This window comes from Melospiza georgiana, chromosome 31 (assembly GCF_028018845.1).
Source record: "Melospiza georgiana isolate bMelGeo1 chromosome 31, bMelGeo1.pri, whole genome shotgun sequence".
Taxonomy (NCBI): Eukaryota; Metazoa; Chordata; class Aves; order Passeriformes; family Passerellidae; genus Melospiza; species Melospiza georgiana.
Genome location: NC_080460.1, coordinates 3,742,465 through 3,755,487, shown reverse-complemented (window position 1 = coordinate 3,755,487; position 13,023 = coordinate 3,742,465). Strand labels below are relative to the sequence as shown.

At 55.4% G+C, this 13,023-nt stretch overlaps 1 protein-coding gene across 1 annotated transcript; it reads left to right on the top strand.

Annotated features, from left to right (window-relative positions):
- Positions 1-1,075: 1,075 nt before the first annotated feature.
- On the top strand, positions 1,076-6,613 carry DGUOK (deoxyguanosine kinase). Its single transcript, XM_058042476.1, has 7 exons — positions 1,076-1,166; positions 1,860-1,975; positions 2,810-2,997; positions 4,518-4,665; positions 5,391-5,506; positions 5,792-5,891; positions 6,385-6,613. The coding sequence occupies exons 1-7, from the start codon at positions 1,076-1,078 to the stop codon at positions 6,472-6,474; spliced, it is 849 nt and encodes a 282-aa protein (XP_057898459.1). The 3' UTR covers positions 6,475-6,613.
- The last annotated feature ends 6,410 nt before the right edge of the window (positions 6,614-13,023 follow it).

Genomic DNA, 13,023 nt, shown 5'->3' with positions numbered 1-13,023 from the left:
TGCCATGATGCCCTCAACCCCATGTTGGTGACCCCAACCCTGAGGTGATGCCCCCAACCCTATGGGAATGCCCCCAACCCTGCAAGGATGCTCTTGACCCCATATTGGTGACCCCAACCCCATAGATATGCCCTCGACCCCATATCGGTGCCCCCAACCCCATAGATATGCCCTCAACCCCATGTCAGTGCCCCCAACCCCATAGATATGCCCTCGACCCCATTTCGGTGACCCCAACCCCATTTTGGAGACCCCAATGTGGTTTTGGTGACCCCAACTCCCTGTTGATGTCCTTAGCCCCATGCTGGGACCCCAACCCCATTTTGGAGACCCCAATTTTGTATTGGTGACCCCAATGTTGTTTTGGTGGCCCCAGTGTGGTTTTTGGTGACCCTAACCCCATGTTGATGTCCTTAGCCCTATGCTGGGGACCCCAACCCCATGTTGGTGACCCCAATTTTGTATTGGTGACCCCAATGTGGTTTTTGGTGACCCCAACCCCATTTTGGAAACCCCAATGTTGTTTTTGGTGACCCCAACCCCCTGTTGGAGACCCCAGTTTTGTATTGGTGACCCCAATGTGGTTTTGGTGACCCCAACCCCATTTTGGAGACCCCAGTGTTGTTTTTGGTGACCCCAACCCCCTGTTGGAGACCCCCGTTTTGTATTGGTGACCCCATGTTGATTTGGTGACCCCAACTCCCTGCTGATGTCCTTTGCCCCATTCTGGGTACCCCAACTCCCATGCTGGTGACCCCAATGTGGTTTTGGGGACCTCAACATGGTTTTGGTGGCCCCAATATTGTTCTGGTGACCCCGACCCCATTTCGGTGCCCTCGACCCTCTGTTGGTGCCCCCGAGCCCCCATTTCGTGCCCCACCCTCTCTCCCCTGCCCCCCCCCCAGCATCGCCCTGACGCGCTGCGGGCAGGCGTCTCATTTGCATAAATTACCATACCGCCCCCGTCCCGCCCCCCCCTCCCCTCGCTGTTTCCGCCTCCTCCGCCCCGCCCACTTCCCGCGCGCTGACGTCACGGGGCGGCGGCGCGCGCTGCTGATTACCATCTCATTAGCATATGACGCGGGAAGGCGGAAGCGGCGGCGGCGGCGGCGGCGGCATGGGGCGGTGCGGGGCCGGGCTGCGGCTGGCCCTGGAGGGGAACATCGGTACCGGGGGCACGGGGGGGGCTAATGGCGGTAATTAACGGCGTTAATTAACGGCCGTAACTGGCTTAATTATCGCTGCTGGGGGCGCGCCCAAAAAACCCCGAGCTGCTGGGAGCTGGGAGCGGGACACAAAGGGTGCCCCGGGTTAGGGACACAAAGGGTCACCCCAAATTCCTGGGGTCGGGTTGGAGTCACCCGGGGTCACCCCAAATTCTCGGGGTAGGGTTGGAGTCACCCAGGGTCACCCCAAATTCCCGGGGTCGGGTTGGAGTCACCCGGGGTCACCCCGAATTCTCGGGGTCGGGTTCGGGACACCCAGCGTCACCCCAAATTCTCGGGCTGGGGTTGGAGTCACCCAGGGTCACCCCAAACTCCCAAGAGCCGGGAAGGGGCACCCCCAGATTTGCCCAGAAGCCGCAGTGGGGAAACGCCAGATTCACCCCAGTATTTCCGAGATTTGGGGTGGGGGGAACCCCAAACTCATCCCGTGTCCTGCGGGGGACACTCAGGCTCATCCCAGGAGTGGGAATGGGGGACCCGGGCTCATCCCGGGAGTGGGAATCGGGGACCCGGGCTCATCCCGGGAGTGGGAATGGGGGGCCCGGGCTCACGCCGGGATTTGGGGCAGGGGGACCCCCAGGCTCACCCCAAATCCCCAGGCTGACCCTGCTGTCCCTCCTCTCCCTGCCACAGCCGTGGGCAAATCCACCTTCCTGCGCCTGCTGGCCGCCGCCTTCCCGCGGTGGCACCTGGTGACAGAGCCGGTGGCGCAGTGGCGCCGGGTGCCAGGGGCCGCTGGCACTGCCCAGGTAACGGGGCACGGCCCCAAATGTGCCCGCAGGTGTCCCAGGGCTGTGCCAACCTGCTGCCACCCCTGACCCCAATGGGTTTAGGGTGGGTTTTGGGGAGGGGGTGCAGCATCTCCTGGGTTTGTGCTTCCCACGTCCCTTCCCTGCCACTGAGCCCCTCTCCTGTTTTCCTGCGTCCTGTTTTATATTTATATATTTATATTTATATTTATGCAAATATAAATATATTATAATTATAAATATATTTTATATATTATATCATGTTTGTATTTCTGAAATGTATATGTGTATATCTAGAAAATATATATTTATAATTGTATTTATATCTATATTTATATTGATGTGTATTTATAGAATGTGTACGATACTTATATATATATAATTTATATATTTGTAAGGATATAATTTTATATATTTATAAATATATAAATTATATATTATATATGTATAAATATAAATATAAATATAAATATAAATATAAATATATACTATATAATATATATAAAATTCATATAATATGTATATCTATAAAATGTATATAATATTGAAATTTATATATAAATGTATATTTAGAAAATGTATATCATATTTATATTTATAAAAATATTATGCTTATAAATATAAGTATTTTGAAAATATTAAGTATATTAAAATATTTCTACATATATTATATATATACATAAAAGATGGATATTATATATTTTTATATATATATTTATATATATATATATATAAAATATGGATATTATATATATACATAAACTAAACTATGGATAAAATATAAATATTTTATATTTATAAATATATAAAATATAAATATGAGCTGCCCCGCAGGATCCGGGGGGCAGTGCCAACCTGCTGCAGCTGATGTACCAGGCGCCCGCCCGCTGGTCCTTCACCTTCCAGAGCCTCTCGTGCCTGAGCCGCCTCCGGGCCGTGCTGGAGCCCCCCGAGGGCGGCGGGGGGACCCCCGGGACCACCCCCAGCGTGAGGGTCTTTGAGCGCTCCCTGTTCAGTGACAGGTACCCAAAAATGGGGGCACGGGTACCCCAAAATGGGGGCACAGGCACACCCAAAAGGGTGAATGGGTATCCCAAAAAAGGGGGGCACGGGTACCCCAAAATGGGGGCACAGGTACCCCAAAATGGGGGCACGGGCACACCCAAAAGGGTGAATGGGTATCCCAAAAAAGGGGGAATGGGCACCCCCAAAAAGGGGAGCAGGTAACCCAAAAAGGGGGCACGGGTACCCCAAAAAGGGGGGCACGGGGTGGGCTTGGGCTGGGGGTGCCCAGGGTGGGCAGGGTCTGTCCCCAGAGGTGCCCAGAGGGGTTTATTGGCAGGAAAGGCATTTTTGGGTCATTTCAGGGTGCCCCATGAACGTCTTTGGGTGATGCCAGGCTTGGTGGGCACTGCATGGGCCCCGCATTGGGGTATTTACCTTGATTTAACCTTGGGTTTTTTACCTTAATTTAACCTTGGTTTTAACTTTTGTCTTCAAGACATCTTGTAGATCAAACATGTATTTTTTATATATTTTATTGTATAAGTTTTATATTTCTATATTTTAAAATATATATAATATATATTTTATATGTATTTTCTGTATGTTATATATATTATATATTTTAATATACATTCTATATTTTTATATTGATTTCCTATTCTATATATATATTATCTATTTTTATCTATTATATATATTTTATAGAAATAGTATATTTAATATACCTTATACGTTTTTATTTTATTTTTATATATTGTTTATATTTTATATATATTTTATATGCACCAAGGAGGAGCACCTGCAGCTCCTCGTTTTAACCTATACTTTACCTATACTTTATCTATTTTTTTTCTAAATTTTATCTATTTTTTTCTATTTTTCTCTGTTGTCTCTATTTTTCTATATAATATATATAGAATATTTTTATGTATTTTATTTCTATTTTCTATATATTGAATGTATTTATATATATATATATTTTATATACACCAAGGAGGAGCACCTGCAGCTCCTTGTTTTTACCTATATTTTATCTGTATTTTATCCATACTTTACCTATACTTTATCTAAATTTTATCTATTTTTTATAGTTTTCTATATTGTCTATATTTTTTCTATATAATACATATAGAATATTTTTTATATATTTTATTTCTATTTTCTATATATTTTATGTGTTTGTATACATATTTTATATACACCAAGGAGGAGCACCTGCAGCTCCTTGTTTTTACCTATATTTTATCTGTATTTTATCTATACTTTACCTATACTTTATCTAAATGTTATCTGTTTTTTATATTTTTCTATATTGTCTATATTTTTCTATATAATACATATAGAATTTTTTTAATATATTTTATTTCTATTTTCTATATATTTTATGTGTTTGTATACATATTTTATATACACCAAGGAGGAGCACCTGCATCTCCTCCTGACTACAAAAAAAAAACCCCAAAAACCCCAAATCTGTGCCAAAAAACCCGGTGGGCACGGGAGGTCCTGGAGCTGCCCTGTGCCCATCCGTGCCCAGGTACGTGTTTGCCAAGACCCTGCTGGAGAACGGGCACCTGCAGCCCCTGGAGTGGGCGATCTACCAGGACTGGCACGAGCTGCTGCTGCGGCACCTGGCACCGCACGCTGCGCCCCACGGCTTCCTGTACCTGCGTGCCAGCCCCCAGGTGGGCACTGGGCATGGGGCTGTCCCAGGGTGGGCATTGCACAGCCCCCAGGTGGGCACCAGGTACCACACAGCCCCCAGGTGGGCACCGGGCACCTGGAGTTCCACACCTGGAATTCCACACCTGGGGGAACAGGGCCAGGTTTGTCCTGTGGCTTTAGGGTGGGTTTTAGGATGGGTTTAGGATGGGGTTAAGGTTGGTTTTTAGGGTGGATTTATGGGGTTAAGGTTGGTTTTTAGGGTGGATTTATGGGGTTAAGGTTGGTTTTTAGGGTGGATTTATGGGGTTAAGGTTGGTTTTTGGGGTGGATTTATGGGGTTAAGGTTGGTTTTTAGGGTGGATTTATGGGGTTAAGGTTGGTTTTTGGGGTGGGTTTGTGCGGGTTTAGGATGGGTTTTAGGGTGGGGATTGGGGTACGTTTAGGGTGAGTTAAGGGGGGCTTTAAGGTGGGTTTTACGGTGAGTTTAGGATGGGTTTTAGGGTGGGTTAAGGATGGGTTGTAGGGTGGGATTAGGGTGAGTTTAGGATGGGTTTTACGGTGAGTTTAGGATGGGTTTTAGGGTGGGATTAGGGTGGGTTAAGGATGGGTTTTAGGGTGAGTTTAGGGTAAGGGTTCGGGTAGGTTCAGGGTGGGCTCAGGATGGGGTTCAGGGTGGGTTCAGGGTGGGTTTAGGATAAATAATAATTTGATAAATATATTTACTATAAGATATTTCCCCCCCCAGACGTGCCTGGAGCGGCTGCGGCGGCGGGCGAGGAGCGAGGAGGGCGGGATCCAGCTGGGCTACCTGGAGCAGCTGCACGGCCAGCACGAGCTCTGGCTGGTGGCCAGGGCCACTGAGTGAGTCCCAAAGTGTGCCAGACTTTGGGGTGACCCCAAACCCCGAATTTGGGGGGTTTTTGTGGATTTCTTGGGGGGTTAACCCCTCCAGGAAGACAGGATCCAGCTGGGTTACCTGCAGCAGCTCTATGGCCAGCACGAGCTCTGGCTGGTGGCCAGGACCGCTGAGTGAGTCCCGATGCGTGCCCAGCTTTGGGGTGCCCCGGGTTTTGGGGGTTTTTGGGGTTGTTTTTGAGGTTTTTGGGGTTTTTTGGGGTTCAGCCCTGGCTGTCCCTCCCTCTGCAGGATTCACTGTGAGGCAGCGCGGAGCGCGCCCGTCCTGGTGCTGGACGTGGAGCAGGACTTCGAGCACGACGTGGCCAGGCAGGGCCAGCTCATGGCACAGGTGGGTGCCACGGCTGGGGTGGCACCGCTGGGCTGGGTGGCACTGCCCCGGTGCCACCAGAGCCAGGGTGGGGTGGCTCCGAGGGGTTAAACCTCAGCTGTGCCAGGGACATGCTGGTGCCACCCTTGCACGGTCCTGGTGCCGCCCCAGTCCATTCCTACACCATCCCAGTGCCATCCTGGTGCCATCCTGGTGCCATCCCTGCCTATTCCTGTACCGTGCCAGTGCCATCCCAATTCCATCCCAGTCCATTCCTACACCATCCCAGTTCCACCCCGGTGCCATCCTGGTGCCACCCCAGTCCATTCCTACACCATCCCAGTCCCTCCCAGTTCCACCCCGGTGCCATCCTGGTGCCATCCCTGCCTATTCCTGTACCGTGCCAGTGCCATCCCAGTTCCATCCCAGTGCCATCCCAGTCCATTCCTACACCATCCCAGTGCCATCCTGGTGCCACCCCAGTGCCGCCCCTTCAGCCAGGCTGTCCTTGCAGGTGGAGGCCTTTGTGACATCCCTGGGTGCCCACTCTGTGCCATCCCATCCTGAACCCCTGAGCTCCGGGCAAGGGGCGGCGTCTGCCTGAGGACCCCGAGGAGAGGGGACAGTCCCGAGGAGAGGGGACACGGTCCTGAGGACAAAGGACACGGTCCCAAGGACAAGGGGACGTGGTCCTGAGGACAGGGGACAGTCCCAGGGACAGGGGACACGGTCCTGAGGACAAAGGACACAGTCCCAAGGAGAGGGGACACGATCCTGAGGACCAGGGACATGATCCAAAGGACAAGGGACACGATCCTGAGGACCAGGGACATGATCCAAAGGACAAGGGACACAATCCTGGGAACAGGGGACACGATCCTGAGGACAAGGGACATGGTCCTAAGAACAAGGGACATGGTCCCAAGGACGGGGGACACGATCCCAAAGACAAAGGACACAATCTTGAGGACAAGGGACACGTCCTGGTCCCCTGTGTCCTGTCCAGGGCAGGATCCTCAGGGCCCTGTGGGGTTTTGGGGTCAGGATTCCCCAGTCCTTGCTGTGACCCCCTGCCCGTGTTTGGGGTGAATTTCCTGCTGGAATTCCCGTGGAAAATCCCGGTGTTTAACCCAACCCCCGTAGTTTGTTATTTTGTATTTAATTGTTTCCCTTAAATTAACATCAAATCGCTGAGGAGCTGTTCTGTGTCTGGGGGTGGGGAGGGTCGGGGTGGCCCTAAGGGGACATGGGGGGACAATAAGGGGACATGTGGGGACACGTGGGGACGTTGTTCCCCCAGTTTTGGGGTGTTGTGATGGGGGGATGCCAGTGGGTTTGGGGGAAAACCGAGGGGATTTGGGTCCTAGGAGGGGAATGGGTGCTCAGCCTGGTGTGACACCCTATAAAAACACGGGGGGGGGGGGGGTGGGATTGGGGTGGTGATGTGGGATTTGGGGGGATATGGAGCAGGGAATGGGGGATCTGGGGTAGGGGGGATTTGGGGCTGTGGGGTGGGATATGGGGGGATCTGGGGCAGGTTAGGGGGCATTTTTGGGGCTGTGGAACAGGATCTGGCCGGGGTGGGGAGCCGGGCTGCCACCCTTTGGGATTTCCCCCGGCGACCCTGCAATAATACAGAGCAGACCCCGCTCCCGACCCTACAAAAACAACACTGACACCACCAGAGGACTCACAGCTGATGGCCCCACAAACCCCACAGGGTCGCACAACCCTCCCCATCCCACAACAACCCTACAAAAACAGCCCGGTGCTCCCCTGTGCTCAGCCACCCTATCACAAGAAACCCCACAAAACTCCTGCCCCCTTTCTCCCCGTTACCCCCGGGGTTCTCCCCCTCTCCGTTCCCCCCATTACCCCCAAACCCCTCGGGGTTCGCCCCCTCCCCATCAGCCCCGTTCCCCCCGGGGTTCCCCCCGGTGTTCTTCCCTTTCCCGTTTCCCCGTTCCCCCGTTCCCCCCGGGGTTCTCCCCCTCCCGTTACCCCCGAGATTTCCCCCGTTGACCTCCCCGTTCCCGCCGATGTTTCTCCCCCTCCCCATTTCATTTCCCCATTCCCCCCCTGGATTTCCCCAGTTCCTCACGGGGTTTCTCAACCTCTCCGTTCCCCCGTTTGCCCCGTTCCCCCCAGTTCCTCCCCTTCCCGTTCCCCGGAGGTTCCCCCCGTTGTTTTCCCCCTCCCCGTTCCCCCCGTTCCCCTCCCCATCCCGCTCCCCCGTTCCCCCCGGTGTTCCTCCCCGTTCCCCCCGGGTTTCCCCCCGTTGTTCTCCTCCTCCCCGTTACCCCGAGCCCCCGGCCCGGAGCCCCCCGTGCTCCCGGCGGGTCCCCCCGAGCGGGCGCTGCAGAACAAAGGAAGCAGCAGCAGCAGCGGCGGCGGCGGCGGCGGCAGCAACAGCAGCGTGCGGCGGCTCCGGGCTCCCCTCGGGGTGCCCGCGACATCCCGGAGCCCCCCGGGGTCCCGGCGAGCCCCCCCGGCCGCGGGCAGCGCGCCCAGCCCCGGCCCGACCCCGCTGCGACAGCGGCGCGGCGAAGCCCCTGCTTTATCCCGGCCGGTGAGTGGATTTTCCCCGTGGAAATTCGGGGATTTTGGGGGAGGCGGAAAGTTGCCGGTGCGCGGCTGAAGAAGTTGGGAAGTTGCGCGGGGTTGTGGCGGGGGGGGGAGGAAAAAAGGGGAAAAAAAAATATTAAAAAAAAAAAAAAAAAAGAAAAAAAGAGAGGAAAGGAAAACGCGGTTGGAAGAAAGAAGGGGTGGGATTAAAGCGGCACCCCGGTTTTGGGGGGGTGGGGGTGGTGAGGAGGGGTGGGGACACAGCGGGGCCGCCCCCCCCCCGTGTGTGGAAATTAAACCTGGGGGTGACTCGCGGCTCTGTCCCGCAGCAGCCGCGGTGCCCCCGGCCCGGGGGACGCGCTGACCCCGCCATGTCGCTGCCGCCGCCCCGGGGGCTCCGCCAGCCCCGCCCGGCCGCCCCCCCGGCCGGGGGGAGCCCCGAAATCTGACGCTGCCCCCCCCTCGGGATGGAGATGGAGAGGCTGCGAAGGGAGGTGAGCGAGCCCCGGCTCCCCCAAACCCCGTCCGCCCTCTTGTCCCCACTTTTTGGGGTGATTTGTGACCCCAAACCCTGTCCCCCCCTCTCGTCCCCACTTTTTGGGGTGATTTGTGACCCCAAACCCTGTCCCCCCCCTCTCGTCCCCACTTTTTGGGGTGATTTGTGACCCCAAACCCTGTCCCCCCCCTCTCGTCCCCACTTTTTTGGGTGATTTGTGACCCCAAACCGGGTCTCTCCCTCTCAGCCCCACTTTTTGGGGTGATTTGTGACCCCAAACCGGTGATTTGTGACCCCAAACCCTATGTCCCCCTCTCAGCCCCACTTTTTGGGATGATTTGTGACCCCAAACCAGTGATTTGTGACTCCAAACCCCGTCTCTCCCTCTCAGCCCCACTTTTTGGGGTGATTTGTGACCCCAAACCCTATGTCCCCCTCTCAGCCCCACTTTTTGGGATGATTTGTGACCCCAAACCGGTGATTTGTGACCCCAAACCCTATGCCCCCCTCTCAGCCCCACTTTTTGGGGTGATTTGTGACCCCAAACCCTATCCCCCCCTCTCAGCCCCACTTTTTGGGGTGATTTGTGACCCCAAACCCTATGCCCCCCTCTCGGCCCCACTTTTTGGGGTGATTTGTGACCCCAAACCGGTGATTTGTGACTCCAAACCCCGTCTCTCCCTCTCAGCCCCACTTTTTGGGGTGATTTGTGACCCCAAACCCGTGATTTGTGACCCCAAACCCTATGCCCCCCTCTCAGCCCCACTTTTTGGGGTGATTTGTGACCCCTTTGTAGCGTCGCCGTCGCTCGGAGGCGGTGGGCAGGGAAAGCCCCTCCTTGGCTGGTGGTGGTTTTTGGGTTTGGTTTTTATTTTCAAGGGTATTTCCGTGGGAAATGGGACTTTCTGCTGCCACTTGGATGCTTTAAACCGCCACCCCCCCCAAAAAAAAAAAAAAAATAAAAAAGAATTTAATCTCGTCCCTGGGGCGTCCCCAAAGCTGCGCCGCGGGACGGGCGGAACCAAACCCAACTTTAAACCCAATTCCTTGGGATTTCTCCCAAAACGCTGCACAGAACCCACCCGGGTGCCCCCCAAAAAAGAGGGGGTGCCAAGGAAAGGGGAGGCAGAGCCGTGCCAGGGCGGGGGCACCTCGGAGCCCAACAAATAGCGGCGTTTTCTTCACCCAAAAAAAAATCCAACGCGCTCCTGGTCCGACCGGCCGGGCTGCTTGGAGCGGGGATTTCACATTTTGTGCCCACGCAAAAAAAAGGGGGGGAATGCTCCAGCTTGGGGGGTCCCCAGCGTGGGAGGGACAAACATCTGCTTGGCGTTGGTTTTGGTGCTTTTCCCCCTAAAAAACCCCAAAACCCCAAAATTCGGTGTTGCTTTGCGCTTTTTTAGTGTGTTTTCCTCCGAGGTGGATCCAGGGTGTTTTTTTCCCTCATGAGGGTGGCATGGGTGGCACGGACCTTGGCACAGGTGGCTCGGCGACGCACGGGAGGGACTTTGCCCTTGGCAAAATGCGGAAAAGCGTCGGGGAGGGTTTGTCCACGCTGCTTTTCCAGGCAGGATTTGGGGGGAAAGAGGAATTTTGGGGATTTTAGCGGCCCGGGGCTGGGTGTGCCGTGATTCCCACGAGTCTCTCCCTGCACCAGTTCCTCCAGTTCCTCCAGTTCCTCCTGCTCGGCCAGGCCCGCCTGCAGCTCCTGCCATCCCCCCGGGGCTGATTTCCTGATTTTTCCCCCCATTTTCCCCGTCCCGACAGGAGGAAGAGGAGGAGGAGGATGACAGAGGTCAAGGCTGGGCTCTCAGACCCTCTGCTGCCATTCCCGGGCGGCTCTGGGTGTTTTTCCCACTCATTTGCATAATTAATCAATGTCTTGGGGAGCCGCTCATTAGCGCGGGCTACCCCCAGCTCAGGGAAGGATGCTCCGACCCGTCTCCTTCAGATTTGGGGGATAAATCCTAAATAAACCCATGGAAAACCCCATTCCCAGCAAGGATGAGGGCACCAGCCCTGGACTCGGGTTTGTCCAAGCCTGGATTTGGATTTATTCAATCCTAGATTCAGATTTATCCAGCTCCGGACTCAGAGTTATCCAAGCTTGGACTTGACTTTATCCAGCCCTGGACTTGGATTTATCCAAGCTTGGACTCAGGTTTGTCCAGACCTAGATTTGGGTTTATCCAACTCTTGACTAGGGTTTATCCAAGCCTAGAACTCAACTTTATCCAGGCCTGCAAGTCGGGTTTATCCAAGCCTGGAACTCGGCTTTATCCAAGCCTGGACCTGGCTTTATCAAGCCTCAGATTCGGGTTTATCCCAGCCCCGGACTCGGGTTTATCCCAGCCTGGACTTGGGGTTTATCCAAGCCAAATGACCGATGTTCCCCAATTAGCGTACCCAAATTAATGGACAACAATTAACGAGGTTCTCAGGGGTTTAATGGCAGGAGAATATTGGGGGGTGTGTGTGTACAGAGCTTTTTGGGGGCTTCCCGGCTGCTTTTGGGCTTTTTGGCTGCTCCCAGCCCCTGCCTCAGTTTCCTGGGGGACAGTGACATAAAGGGCAGGGCTTGGGGGACCTGTGACCCCATTTTGGGGCTGTGGGGTGGCAGGTCTGTGTCCCTGTCCTTGTGTGCCACCTACACCCTCCCATGTCCCCCTCGTGTCCCCACATCCCCCTTATGTCCCCCTTCGTGTCCCCCCTTCATGTCCCCCACCGTGTCCGTCTTGTGTCCCCACATCCCCCCGTGTCCCCCTCATGTCTCCCCCCGTGCCTCCCTCTGTGTCCCCCTCATGTCCCCACACTCACCCGTGTCCTCTTCATGTCCCCCTCCGTATCCCCTCTCATGTCCTCCATGTCCCCTTTCATGTCCCCCTCGTGTCCCCCACCGGGTCCTCCCTTATGTCCCCACATCTCCCTCGTGTCCCTCGTCCGTGTCCCCCTTCCGTGTCCCCACATCCCCCCGAGTCCCCCCCCGCGTCCCCCTCATGGCCCGCTCCTGCGCAGCGCAGGGAGCGGGCGGGCGGTGCCACTGCGTGGGGGAAAGGGGGGGGGGGGCTGTGCGTGGGGGGGAAAGGAGGAGGAGGAGGAGGAAGAAGGAGGAGGAAGGAGGAGGAGGAGGAGGAAGGAGGGAAGAAGAAGAGGAGGAGAAGGAGGACAGGGGGGGAGCAGGGATGCGGCGCTCATTCCCCCCCGCGGCTGCAGCGGGGCGGCGGTGAGGGAGCGCGGAGGAGAGGGAGACAAGATGGCTTCCTCCTGAGGGCCGGCGCCGTGCGGGGCCGGCGGGGGCTGCGGGGCAGCGGCGAGGTAAGCGCACCCCTTCTCCCCTCCAGAACCTTCCCTTTGCACCCCTCCAAACCCTCCCCAAAAAACCCCTATCCCTCCTTGGCCTTGCGGGGCGGTGCGGGGGAGGTTAAAGACCCCCCCCCCCGCGGTGTTGGCGGCCCCGCGGGGCCGAGAGGACAAAGCGGCGGGGCCTGGGGAGGGCCCCGCGCCCCCGGCCCCGTTTTGGGGCTGTTTTCCTGCTTTTATCCCTTTCCTTTTCCTCCAGCATCGCTTCGTGGTGGGGGGGTTGAAGGGGGGGTGGTGGTGTTTAGGGCTGGGAGGGCGATAAACCTTAAGGTGCACCCCCCTCTCCCCCCCATATCGTCATTCCCCCGCGTGCTTTTTTTCGCCTTTATTAATCATTATTTCCATTAAAACCATCGCGCAATGTGCTGAGCTCAGAGGTGCGGCGGGGTGATGCGAACAAGGGCGATGAGGCTCCCCGCCGTGACGTCACCGTGACGTCACCCGGGCCCGGTGGCAGCTGTCATCCCTCGCCGTGACGAAGTGCCGGGGTCCGGAGCGGGCATCCCCCCGCTTTCCGTCACGGCACGGCGGAGGTGGGCACCAAAACCAGCTGCTCCTCCTCGGGGGGGGGCTCACCCACCCGCCCAGGCGGTGATTTTGGTGATGCCCCGGCGCGGTTTGGCACTTTTGGGCATCCCGAGCACCTGCGAGTGTTGGTGGCTCCAAGGGACGTCGCCGAGGTCAGGGTGGGCAGAGCGTTGCCAAAAATCCGAGTTGGGAGCCGGCGGTGAG